Source organism: Choloepus didactylus, chromosome 13 (genome assembly GCF_015220235.1).
Source record: "Choloepus didactylus isolate mChoDid1 chromosome 13, mChoDid1.pri, whole genome shotgun sequence".
Lineage (NCBI taxonomy): Eukaryota > Metazoa > Chordata > Mammalia > Pilosa > Megalonychidae > Choloepus > Choloepus didactylus.
In genome coordinates, this window is record NC_051319.1 from 83265392 (window position 1) to 83278261 (window position 12870).

The following is a 12870-nucleotide window of genomic DNA, read 5'->3' on the forward strand; positions in this document are numbered from 1 at the left end:
TTTAAGTAATTTTTTTGCAGTCAATGTACTCTGCCATTCAGGATGCTGGATTTCAATTCTCCATCTGTCTTGATTGCTGATTTGTATGTAGTAAAGATGTATTCTTGAACAAGTCTCTTTTTTTCCTTATTTGTGGCTACAGGGAAAGAGTTAATGTAGAGCCCTGGTATTTATTTGACTGTTTCCTATTTTAGACTAGTTCATTCTTCCTTTTTTAATTTCCCTTTAACACAAACTCTCATACTATGACTGAAATTTTTCATCATTTTTTTTCTCCTTTTCCACAACTTTCTTAAAACATACTTCGAAACTCACTTTTTATTACCCATATGCATCTGTCCCATTAAAGACTTGGAAAATCAACTACTGCAGTATTCTGCTCTGTGTTCCTCGTAAGCATATTCTTTTTCTGACTTAGGTTGAGATTTCTGGTATAGTCATTTGAACAAAACTAATTCTCCTTTGCTTTAATTATATCACATCTGGCAAAATGGGAACTTTTTCAACGTGCCAATTTATATATATTGTCCTTTCTCTTTCACCTTTTTCAATGTTATCCATTCTCACTGATTTTTTTCAGTATACCGTGCAGTTGACTTAAAGTCAACTTTATAGCACTCCACTAGCTTGATCTGTAATCTGTGACCATCCATTTTTTCTGGTGTGTTATACAGTTACTCTGCTTAACTGGAATGTGTTGCTGCCATGAAATTGATTTGATGGTTACTATTACAGGGTTTTTCTTTACAGTAACATCCGAGTCATTTTCTTTTCCTATCTATTCCTTTGAAATTCATTTTTTAGTGAGTATTGATTTTTAAGTAGTCTAAATCATGTTGTTTTTAGAATTCTACTAAAGTAATATCAGTCATCCCCTTTCTTGTGTTTGTCTCTTAGATAATTGAGATTTCTCTTTGATTGAAGTTACGGAGTATTTTGGAAATGTCTTTTAAAATAATTATTAGTTTAAATATATGTATGTATTTCTATAATGCAAAAATCTTTTGAATTACTTTAAGCACACAAATATTTTAATCTTTAATCCCTATCCAAATGAATTAACAAATGCTAAGTTTAGGTCAGGGGTTTATTTTCATTTAAGAAGTAGAACCCAAACTCACATCAACATATTTTATCTGATAGATGCTTTTGGTGTTATCTTTTTTTCAAATTTGTTGGTTATACTTAGCATATTCTGGAATTTAATTTAGTCTTTGTTCAAAACTAAATTTTAAGTTTAAGGTCTGGTGTGAGTTGCCATAATGAAACAATCCATTGAACTGTGGTGACTCCCATTTTATCATAGCAGAAATGGTGATATGACCAATGTTCTCAAAAAAGGTCTCTAAATTTAAAGGGAAATTGTATATTCCAGTGTCTGAAATGAAATAAATTTTGGGGCACTTAAAATCTTGGCTACTGGATTCATCATAGATCACTGCAAAGCTGTTGGTGGAAGCCTCCTCATCTTGATCTTTAATTTAGCTTTGCTGATTGCACAAAGAAAAGTATAGTGCTGTATTGGAACACAAAGGAAACCATAACAGAACTTTAATCAGAGAAAAGGATTCTATTTTTATATATGATTATTATTTTGTCTCCAAGTTTTGCTGCCTTCTAGTTCCTGAAGAAGACTGACTTAAGTGGGTCTAAATTAACCAAAAAGCTGTTTAAAAATATTGGGGGAAAATTTGAATTCGAAAGTAAGGTACCTTAACCTAGTGCAGGGAGGTACAAATGCGAAAATGCTTAGGCCCTAGCTAGCTTTGTTATTCTGTCAAAATATTGGGTACCTCAAAATGTTGAAGCCTTTTGTTTGGCTTACAAAATTTATGATATTTATAAATTTGACCAATTTTAAGAAACTTAAACACCTGGGTTCTCTTAGTGTTTTCTAGTTTCCTTGATGTAGCTGATATTGATGGAACAAATATGTACCTTAGTAGTGGACCCCACTCATTTTATAGCTGGTGTAGGAACAGTGAATTTAGAGGAAATTGTTATGGTAGGAGAAGACAACAAAAAAAATTTAAAACGTTTCATCCTGCTCTCTGGTATTGCTGCATAACTTGGAAAATCTGTTCTTTTCACTTAGTGGAAATAATAGCCTACATGATCAAAAGTTCTTACTATGAAATAAGAGATTTTTTTGGTGAAAAGTGTTATCTAATTGATCATCATGGGAGTGTCTTTTTTTTTAAGTAACTTTTCAGTGCCGGTATTGCTTTTATTTCTCTGTAGGTTATTTTAGAACAGCAAGTCTGTTTTCTAGAAAACCTTGAACTTCCCTCAAATGCTTTTCATTTAAAGAAAACTGTCCACTACAGCTCTTTTGCTGTCTTGTCACTTGAGTTCCTATTTTTTCTTTTAGTAATCTAGAAATAAGCCCATAAGTGGTTCTATTTTCTGCCACTCTGGAAATGCTTGTCCACCTTATCCTTTCCTTATATAACTTTTGGTATCTCAAAAGACCTCAAGGTGAATGTAGTTTTCCTTCAGGAACTTTTGAATTAAAAAACTGAATCCTTATTCTTTATTAATTTGATGTGCGAGTTATTCCAAGGATAAGAGTCAACCCTTTTGACTCTTAGCCTTTACCTTAAACCAAGCAGTGAGAGATGAGGTATAATAGTTAATAGTACAGCTTAATAATGGGTGTGTTTCAGAGGTACGTATATAATGTTGTGATCATGGCCTTCCTTCTGTCAGTACACTTTAACCCAAAGTTTGAACCTTTAAAGAGCATGGGGGATTGGCTATAAATAATTTATCTTCAGCTATATACCCTTTCCATTTCCTTTGAATTAGAAGCATGCCTAACAGGGTAACTTACTCCTCTCCCAAAATACCACTAATCAAGGATATTTTAAATAAAATCTGAAGATTTTTAGTCAAGGAAAGTCTAAATTAAGGTATTTGTTTAATCTCTCTTCTGACTTTTGTAAACTTTATCTTTAATGCCATCTTGCTTACAGCCATTTAAAAAGCAACCTCCAATAACCCAAGTTCTGTTGCTTTGCAAGTAGAAACTTTTTGTATCCCAGGTATCTGATTGTAGAGCCACCTGGAGAGAGTTGTTTGCCATTATTTTTGAAACACAATCTAGCTTTGAAATTCATGATAGTAGCTGGTGGCTAACCAAATTTCTGAGGAAGAACCATTATGTCTGGGTGTATTTCATTTTAGTCCTTCCACAGGGTTTTAGTCCATTCTAATAAGGCATAGGAATATATGTAAGCTGTTGTAATATAAATCAGTTTTTAAAAATTAGGATTCTGTTTACAGAGTGCCATTCTGAAGCTTTCCAGAAAGGTATCATTATTTGGTGCCTTATCTTAGCTCAATTCTTAGATCCCTTTATACCAAGCATTGCCTAACCATGTTTTCCATTCCAAATATAATTGTTTCAGGTAATGTGTGGGTGTTGGAGAAGTCTCAATTTGTGGAAATTTGTGAAACAAAATAGTTGTAAAGCAAGATGGCTTTATAAGCAATGTGATAATAGTTTACATTTTTGAGCACTTCCTACATGTCTGGCAAGATACTCATAAGCAGTTTACATTTGTTAACTTGATTTTCACAACAACCTGTGACAATATGAAGTCACAGTAAATGTAAGTAACTTGTACCAAGCAAACTTGTTCGAAAGCAAATGGCAGCTTTGGGAATAGAACCTAGGCAATCTGATACCAGAGCCCAATTTTCCAAACTACTCTTTCTTAGATTGCCTAAAATGTTAATTCATTTGTATATCGATTCTCTTCAAAAGAAAGGGAAATTTATTTGAATAAAATAGGAAAAAAGTTGGCTCCTTCTAAAATTTAAAATAAACCACAAAGGGGCAAATATTGACAGAATGTCATACGTTTTCCCTCTTAAAATTTGGGAATAGGTATTTCTGAAATTTGCTGCTTTATATTTGGGGAATATAATGGGAGACTAGTTTTTTGATGAGTGAGGAGCATTTTCTAGAAAAGTCATTCCTTTTCAATCCGCTCAGCTTTCTATGGCAATGCTACTCTGTGCACAAAGGTGCATTTTTCACTACATATTAAATAAGGAAGTATTCTTGGTATATGGATAAATTGATTCTTTTTTTGACAAATTATGAATATTTAAAGCATGTATATTCTAGAAAAATAGATCTAAACATGATTATCATAATTAGAGCATTGACGAACTAGTTATAATAACAAAACATAAATACTTCAGTTTGGTCTACAGCAGAAATTAATTTGCCTGGCTGATCTAAAGGTCAGTTATTACTCTTGATTTCTTGCACTCTGTACCTTTTCCCTGTCAGGTCTGTTAGTATGTTGACTCAAGTTACTCAGTTTTTCCAAGAATGTGCATCGTGTATTTGAGGGCAGGATCAAGCTACACCAATTCAGAGAAGTGGTTTCAAATTAAATCCGTGTGATTTAATGAATTGGGCAGGTGTTTGTACGGTCTATAATACTGCATAGAGATTAACATTCTAGAGTTTGAATGGTTCACATAAATATATTTTAGCTTTCTTTTTGTTAATTCTACTGATTTACTTTGCTGCAGGAGTGGAGTCAACATATCAATGGAGCAAGTCACAGTCGTCGATGCCAGCTTCTTCTTGAAATGTAGGAGTTTGAAATACCTTTAAAGCATCCTTATCATGAATCAGAAACAGCCATTGATTTCTTTGGGGGAGTTCATCATTTACTTCTTACCCACAATGTTATTACCACATACTTGATATTGTCCAGGCAGTACTAACTACAAATAAATTGTTTACATCTGGGCTGTGATACGGAATACTAGATGAAGGGGATAGTGATACCTTGTTTAATATTTTTAAGATAGATAAACCTTGACCCCCTTTTTAATTGAAAGAATTTTTAATAGATTTAAAAGACATACCCTTTGATATGTAGAATGTAAAAGATGTAGAAAACATAGTGGGGAAAGGTCGTTCAAGTTAGAAATCAGTTTCAAGCAAAATCTTTCATGATACAGTTTTTGACTCTTGAGATACCTTTTCTTCTTCTGAGTTTAAGCTGCTAGAATGGAATTGAATTCTTAAAGGAACACTCTGCCTCAGCAGCACACAATGCCCATTGTTCACTGGAGTGGCGATTTTCACATGTGCCTAGCTCTTCAGGGCTCTCTTTTCTGGTGCCACAACTCAGCTCTGTTCTTGATATTTCATATTGGTTAAGGAAGACCTGTGGTCTGTTCTTGTTTCCCTATGTAACCCACATTTTCAGTTCTTCATACAGCATCTTTCTCCTTATGATAGGGGAAAAAAAATTAATTTCTATGCACATTATCTACATTTTCAGGCATATCAAACAAGTTTATTCTCATTCATTTGGATTATTTTGAAATTCTGAAATTTTTTCTTATCTTCGGAAATATTTATGATATGTTTTAAAAACTAATTATTTCTAACACTTAGTTCAGATAACTTTACTAATAAAATAATCTCTGTTTTAGAGGCCAAAACGAGGCTACTTTGTGAAAAGGACAGTTTTATTTTAAAGTTAATTTTCTGGTCTTTTTAAAGCTACCCAGAATGGAATCCTGACAATGATACAGGACACACAATGTAAGTTAAAAATTTTTAAGCTGTTGTTTGTAAAGGAGATCAATGTAAGGAATTCAGATTTAACTTTCAGCATTTCATAAACAGAAATATTTTAAGAATTTCTTTACTGAAAATGAGTTTGGTAAAAGTTACTGTGGTGGAAAAAAATTTTTTAAATATTTTTTGTAGTAATTTTTATTTTATTGCAATTTTAGTAGCATTTCTTCACACATAAATTGTCCCCAAGATTGAAGTCATAGTCATACAAAGGTGCTTTAATGATAAATCTTAATTATTTCTGGTGGTTCCCTTTATGATGCTTTATTTTATATCTTCACAATCCCAGGGGCGATCCGTTCATGTTGCAACAATCTACAAACCCAGCACCAGGAATTCTGGGACCTCCACCTCCCTCATTTCATCTTGGGGGACCAGCAGTTGGACCAAGAGGAAATCTGGGTGATTATATAAAAAAAGTGCATGTTAACCTTTATCTAAGAGTTTAATCATAGAAATTAAATACTGAAGCTTCAGGCGAAAGACTAATTGAAATGTAATTCAGAAATAACATAGTATGATAAGACAAAATAATGATACTTACATTTTTTCATTTGTTTTGGAAAAGTCTCCATGTTTTAATTAAAATAGCCTGTTATAGCAAGTTTATTTTACAAAACTAACAACAACAAGAAAAAACAAACACTTTCCCCTTCCCCCTCCGAAGGTGCTGGAAATGGAAACCTCCAAGGACCAAGACACATGCAAAAAGGCCGAGTGGTCAGTAATACGGCTCTTGCTTTTACTATATTTACTGTTTGGGGGAATGTGATTTGACTTAAAGTCTTTCTGAATGAATGTGTATCGTGGTCCTTACTGTAGGAAGACTGCTATTTGAAAACCATCAGGCTTTGATAATAGTTAAAACTTCACTGTCACAATGCCTATAGTGAGGAGATCTCACCTTAATTCAAGCGTTTTAAGAACTTTGTTATCCAGGCACTTACATGCTCTTTGATTTTAAAAATCAGTGCAGAGACTGTTTTCTGAAACTGAGAAAGTATAAACTTTTTGATTGTAGTCAGAAAGAAATTTACTGCAGTGACACTTGATTTGGTGTAAAGTTGTAAGATTCTCTAGGACGTTAAAAGTTAATTGTTCTACTCTGTTCTGGTTAATTTTTAAAAAATCTTATATATAATTAGCATCTTGTTGCATTTAAAGAAACTTACTGACTTGGTTTTTTCCCTGTCTTTTAGGAAACTAGCAGAGTTGTTCACATCATGGATTTTCAGCGAGGGAAAAACTTGAGGTACCAACTGTTACAGCTGGTGGAACCATTTGGAGTTATTTCAAATCATCTGATTCTAAACAAAATTAATGAGGTATGAGTTGAAATAAGCATTTTATTTTTTCATACCACTAATATATTTCCTTAAAGGGACTAAATGATTTTATGTTTATTAAGAAAGGTGCTGAATGTTAGTTAATCTTTCAAAATCATCAATAAGGAAATGTAAGAGAGGAAAAACCAATAGCTGAAGTATAGTCGGCAATACTAATTTGTAGTGCTAATGGATTATGAGTAACTATATAAAGTATGATCCTTAAGCTGCAATTGTCTTTATTGGTATACTGCTTATAATCACTATAAAAGGAAAATTGTTTGTAGAGCCATTTCATACTTCTGCTAAAGTAATGCCAATACATAATTTCAAATCCAATGCATATAGTAAATGATAAAATAGCTTAGTAGAATGAAAGACTTTGGGTAATGTTCTTTTTTTTTTTTTTTTTTTTTTAAAGAAATAATTTTTTTGTGTAATTTCAGGCATTTATTGAAATGGCAACCACAGAAGATGCTCAGGCTGCAGTTGATTATTATACAACCACACCAGCATTAGTATTTGGCAAGCCAGTGAGAGTTCATTTGTCCCAGAAGTATAAAAGAATAAAGGTAATTTGAATATCAATGTTTTTCCATGTTGTGTATAACCCACTATTTTGATATATAATTTTAATGTTTTAACTTCGGCTATTTAAAACTGTTGCTAATAAATAACACGTTCTTATTTATTGACTTCTTTTTATAGCAGATATGCCAACATTTAACCTTTTTTTTTTTTTTCTATTTAAAATAAAGAAACCTGAAGGGAAGCCAGATCAGAAGTTTGATCAAAAGCAAGAGCTTGGACGTGTGATACATCTCAGCAATTTACCCCATTCTGGCTACTCTGACAGTGCTGTCCTCAAACTTGCTGAGCCCTATGGGAAAATAAAGAATTACATACTGATGAGGATGAAAAGTCAGGTAATATATATATGTGTGGAGGTGTTGAAAAAGATTATTTCTGAAAGTGCTTTAAGATTTTTCAGTATATCATATTTTAGTGTAGAAAGGAACAGGGAGATTTTCCATGCAGTGATGAATGTTGACTTTTTTAAAAGTGCTAGTTAATGCTCATGGTGAAGCATTCACTATATACTGAAAAGTATAAAGTGGAAAAGATCTCTTTTGCCCAGCCTAGTAAAAATGCTATTTGCTTTTTGGGTTTGCTTCCAAAATCTTTGTTTGTATTTATCGTGTTTTTTTCTTCCTTCCTTGGAGATAATTTTATACCAGTAGCTCTTCCACTTTGTATGTGATTCCATTGAATAAATTACAATGTTTTAATGTCCTGGGCTGATGGTTATTTATAATTGCTAGGTTTTTGGCTTTACCTTTAGTGCTACTATGGACTTAGCAGCTTGTGGATCTTTGCATATTTGTATGCATATAGGATAAAATTTCATAATTGCACTTCTGGATCTGAATATTTGCATTCTTTCGTATTGCCAAATTACTCTTCAGATAGTAAGTTTATTATGCCATCATTGTTTAAGAGTGCTTTACAATCAGTGGACAGTACAGATTTCAAATTCTGTGAATGAGTTAACTAAAATACTTTCATTTTAAAATTCAAAGTGAGGCAATCCCTTCTCCTTAAATGTTTCTTTTTCTATGAAACTCCTTTTTGTAACTGAGCCTTCCAAGTTTGTGTCCTTCTAGATTTTTCTTTTTCTTGCAGTATTTTGATTAATAACTTTTAAGGTTATTGCTTAAATTACTTTTTTGCAGAAAGACTGAAGATGAGTAGTGGTATATTCAGTGCTACAGGAATTTTGTGAATCTGACAGTTGTCCATATTAAATTCAGTGGCTTGACTCTTACCTACATCTCTGTGCCAAAGATTACAGTTTCCTAGCAAGATGGAAGTAATAATAGAACTCTAGAATCCTGTAAAAATCTGTGAGACATAATGTCCTTCCTGATTTGTTTTAGGCCTTTATTGAGATGGAGACCAGAGAAGATGCAATGGCAATGGTTGATCATTGTTTGAAAAAGGCCCTTTGGTTTCAGGGGAGATGTGTGAAGGTTGATCTGTCTGAGAAATATAAAAAACTGGTACTGAGGGTATGTAGTCATTGATTTGTATTCATTAAAGTTGTTTGTTTTTGTTTTGTTTTTTAGCATATTTTAAGCCTCCCCAACATTCTTATAAAAATTTTTTTGTTTTGTTGTTTTGTAAAATACAGATTTTGGTTATCAAGTGAGAGCGACCTTTCTTTTTCTGGTTTTCTCCAGTAGCAGAAGTGTTTTAACTGATACTCTGTAAATTGTACCTTCATTGTTTTTACCTATTTGAATTTTTTATTTGAACAGAGTTCTAACCATAAATGTTGTAAACCACTGTTCTCTTGGAATGATTATTGTGATAAACTGTTCACTGTAGGCTTGAATACTTGGATATGGTTATAAGGCTGAGATGATTATAGTTTGCTGTTTCCCAGTAGTTACTGACTGAAAAACTGGCTAATCAGCAATTAAACTCTGTCATTTTTATGGAAATGAATATTATTTTTAAAAGACTGATTCCCTTAAATGCAGAGTAGTCCTTTCTTTATGCTTGCCTAATTGTGTATCTTAAGTTTTCCATACCAAAAGTTTTTTGCTTCTTAGATTCTAAGTTCCTCTACATTTGCACCTTTAAGGGACAGTCACTAATTTTTAGTTAATCTGATCATTGTATAATCTGGAGATGATAATATTTTAATCATATAACTTCTGCAAAACTTTTATCTTCTAGATTCCCAACAGAGGCATTGACTTACTGAAAAAAGATAAATCCCGGTAATTTCATTCTGTTTGCATGCATCTAGTATATTAAATTTTTTTTCTTTTTCCCAACTCAGAGAAATTAATTGATTTGTATTTTTGATTTCAGGAAAAGATCTTATTCTCCAGATGGCAAAGAATCTCCAAGTGATAAGAAATCCAAAACTGATGGTTCCCAGAAGACTGAAAGTACAGGTGAAGGAAAAGAACAAGAAGAGAAGTCAGGTGAAGATGGAGAGAAAGATATGAAAGATGACCAGACAGAACAGGAGCCTAACATGCTTCTTGAATCTGAAGATGAGCTACTTGTAGATGAAGAAGAGGCAGCGGCACTGCTTGAAAGTGGGAGTTCAGTGGGAGATGAGACCGATCTTGCAAATTTAGGTGATGTGTCTTCTGAAGGGAAAAAGGAGCCTTCAGACAAAGCTGTGAAAAAAGATGCAAATGCAAGTTCTTCAGCAGCAGCAAAGAAAAAGCTTAAAAAGGTAAAGAAAGATTTTATATTGACCAGTTTTAATAGAAAACTAGATTAGATAAATGTTTCAAATTATTTACCCTAGCAGGATCAAATTAAGGAAAATTAAGCCATTTATATCAGAAAGAAACTCAGATTGTTAATAAACCATAGGATAAACATTTGAATATGAACTCTGCAATATATAGATTAATTAGGACTTTTTATTACTGTTTCAAAAATTTCAGCTTGGAAGGAGAACTTTTTAGTAGTGAGGGAGAAAGATGTAAAACTTCCGAAGTTTAGTGGTGGTGGTGAACTAGTTACCCTTTTGTAGTACAGCTTGTTTTTAAAAAGATGGGTTATGATTTTTTGATAAATTAACTGACCCAGAATACTAAAACAGTTTGCCACTCCTAAAAACTTGTTGAACTTAAAGAATCTTCCAATTTGATAAAATTAAGCTTCATTAAATGCTTTCATAGCTTTTTTACTTCAATTGCTCTTTTTCACTCTAATTATTATTCTTGTTATTTTTGTGTGTGTGCTAATGAAGGTGTCAGGGATTGATTTGGGTGATGAATGTACGGCTGTGTAATGGTACTGTAAACAATCGAAAGTACAATTTGTTTTGTATGACTGCGTGGTATGTGAATATATCTCAATAAAATGATGATTAAAAAAAAAAACCATTAGAAAATATGTCACATAAGTGCATATAGGGTGAATATCAATATAAAAATACACACATGTATATACATGAGGTATAAAGAGTAAACAAATGATCCATGTACTGACTACCTACCTTAAGGATTATAATATTCAAATGGCTCTTGAAATGTAGAAGGAAATGAGATTTTTGTCATCCTATCCCATCAGTTCCTTCTAAGGAACATTCACCTATTAGAAAAAATTATTATTAAGTCTTAAGGTTATTCTGCTGACTGGAGTGAATGATTGTTATGATAAATTTGCACACTTAAGAGCTGGCAATTTTTGATCATTTATTTATATGCTGTGAGTTTTTCTAAGCTCTTTATGTATAGTTAGTAATGAACTTTATCCTCACAATAGCCATATGTGATAGGTGTCATTGTTACCTTCCGTTTGAAAATGAGGAATTTGAGGCATAGAGAATTTCAGTAACTTGTCCTAGTTCTTACTGCTAGCAAGTGACAGAGCTGTAATTTTGAACCTGGACAGGTTCCAGAGCTTGATTTCTGAGCCATTACACTATTTTAGATTGTGTTCTCTAAATGAATTATGATCTCATTATAAGGTACTGTCTTACAAAGGATACCAGTGAACTACTTTTATCAATACAGTTCTTTGACACATTCTCTAGCAGCATAATCTTAGAAAGTGTAGATCTGCTCTTTGTGGTGCAGGTCTTCCATTATTTACTTTTAAAACAAGCTAAATTGTTAAAAGAATCATCAGTGTGATCTGGGGGGAGAAAGGAAAAAAGTCATTTTTTTTTTCAGAGAGTTAGTAAAGAAAAAGACGCTATCCTTTTCCCTTCGAGTAAAGCAAATGGAAGGGATGCTGCAGGATAATTGTTGCAGAGTAAATTTGTCTTTCTTAACAGCGTCGTTTCCCAGGGAGTATGGAAGGTTTTGTCACTCTAGATGAGGTTGGTGATGAGGAAGATTCGGAACTACAGAAACTTCGTAAATCGGGCATGGCATTTAAATCTGGTGACAAAAATGATGATGGTTTGGTTGAAATTAAGGTGGACAAGATGGAGGAACTTGATCAAGAAAACGAAGCAGCGTTGGAAAATGGAATTAAAAATGAGGAAAATACAGAACCAGGCGCTGAATCTGCAGAGAATGCTGATGATCCCAACAAAGATCCAAGTGAAAATGCAGATGGCCAAAGTGATGAAAACAAGGAGGACTATACAATCCCAGATGAGTATAGAATTGGACCGTATCAGCCCAATGTTCCTGTTGGTGAGACTTAAGGCTTTGTTCTTCCACTTCTTTCTTCCCTTCAAACACACCCCCATTAAAATAAGATTTGAAAATTTGTCTTACAAGTTCTGGTAGCATTTTAAATTAGTTTTATTTCTGTGCACAACTATTTGTAAACCTTAAATCATATTTTCTTTCCCTCATACATGTCTCCTGACCTTGTATTATGTTACCATGCCACAATATGTTCTCTTTTCTCATAAAGGTTTCTGAAAATTTAGCATTGCTTTTTTTTTTTTTTTTACTTTGTCTTTTTAAGAGTATATTTAGGTGGGTACAAACTCAACAATAGTGTCATAGTGTCGTGGTTTTGGTTTTTTTTTTGTTGTTTAGCTTGACCCACATTGGACTTCACAACTGTATCATTTCATTCAAATTATATTGACAGGAAAAAAGATTTGAGAATACTAATTAAAATCTTGAGTTTACTTAATTTGTAAGAATATATGTTTGTGTTTTTAGGTATAGACTATGTGATACCTAAAACAGGGTTTTACTGTAAGCTGTGTTCACTCTTTTATACAAATGAAGAAGTTGCAAAGAATACTCATTGCAGCAGCCTTCCTCATTATCAGAAATTGAAGGTAAGGCTGACTCTAAAAGACAGAGAGTTCTTTTGTTAAAACTAACAAATCATAAAAGTTACAAAAATAAGTGAAATATATAAGTAAAATGTGTATAGTACCTTCTGTGGATCCAGCACAGTGCTTTGTCCTGGAGATCACAT

At 32.9% G+C, this 12870-nt stretch overlaps 1 protein-coding gene across 5 annotated transcripts in view; it reads left to right on the forward strand.

Moving 5' to 3' along the window:
• Positions 1 to 12870, forward strand: part of MATR3 (matrin 3) — a 40273-nt gene that overhangs the window by 24531 nt on the left and 2872 nt on the right. For 3 of the 5 annotated variants that reach the window (XM_037800864.1, XM_037800863.1, XM_037800865.1), the window contains 12 exons: positions 4552 to 4613; positions 5540 to 5581; positions 5907 to 6019; positions 6285 to 6337; positions 6817 to 6942; positions 7389 to 7514; positions 7701 to 7868; positions 8880 to 9011; positions 9685 to 9728; positions 9823 to 10198; positions 11756 to 12122; positions 12606 to 12727. In XM_037800864.1, the coding sequence (XP_037656792.1) occupies positions 4552 to 4613; positions 5540 to 5581; positions 5907 to 6019; positions 6285 to 6337; positions 6817 to 6942; positions 7389 to 7514; positions 7701 to 7868; positions 8880 to 9011; positions 9685 to 9728; positions 9823 to 10198; positions 11756 to 12122; positions 12606 to 12727 (1731 nt within the window). The remainder of the gene's footprint in view (positions 1 to 4551; positions 4614 to 5539; positions 5582 to 5906; positions 6020 to 6284; positions 6338 to 6816; positions 6943 to 7388; positions 7515 to 7700; positions 7869 to 8879; positions 9012 to 9684; positions 9729 to 9822; positions 10199 to 11755; positions 12123 to 12605; positions 12728 to 12870) is intronic. The other 2 variants (XM_037800866.1, XM_037800867.1) reach the window with 2 other exon arrangements.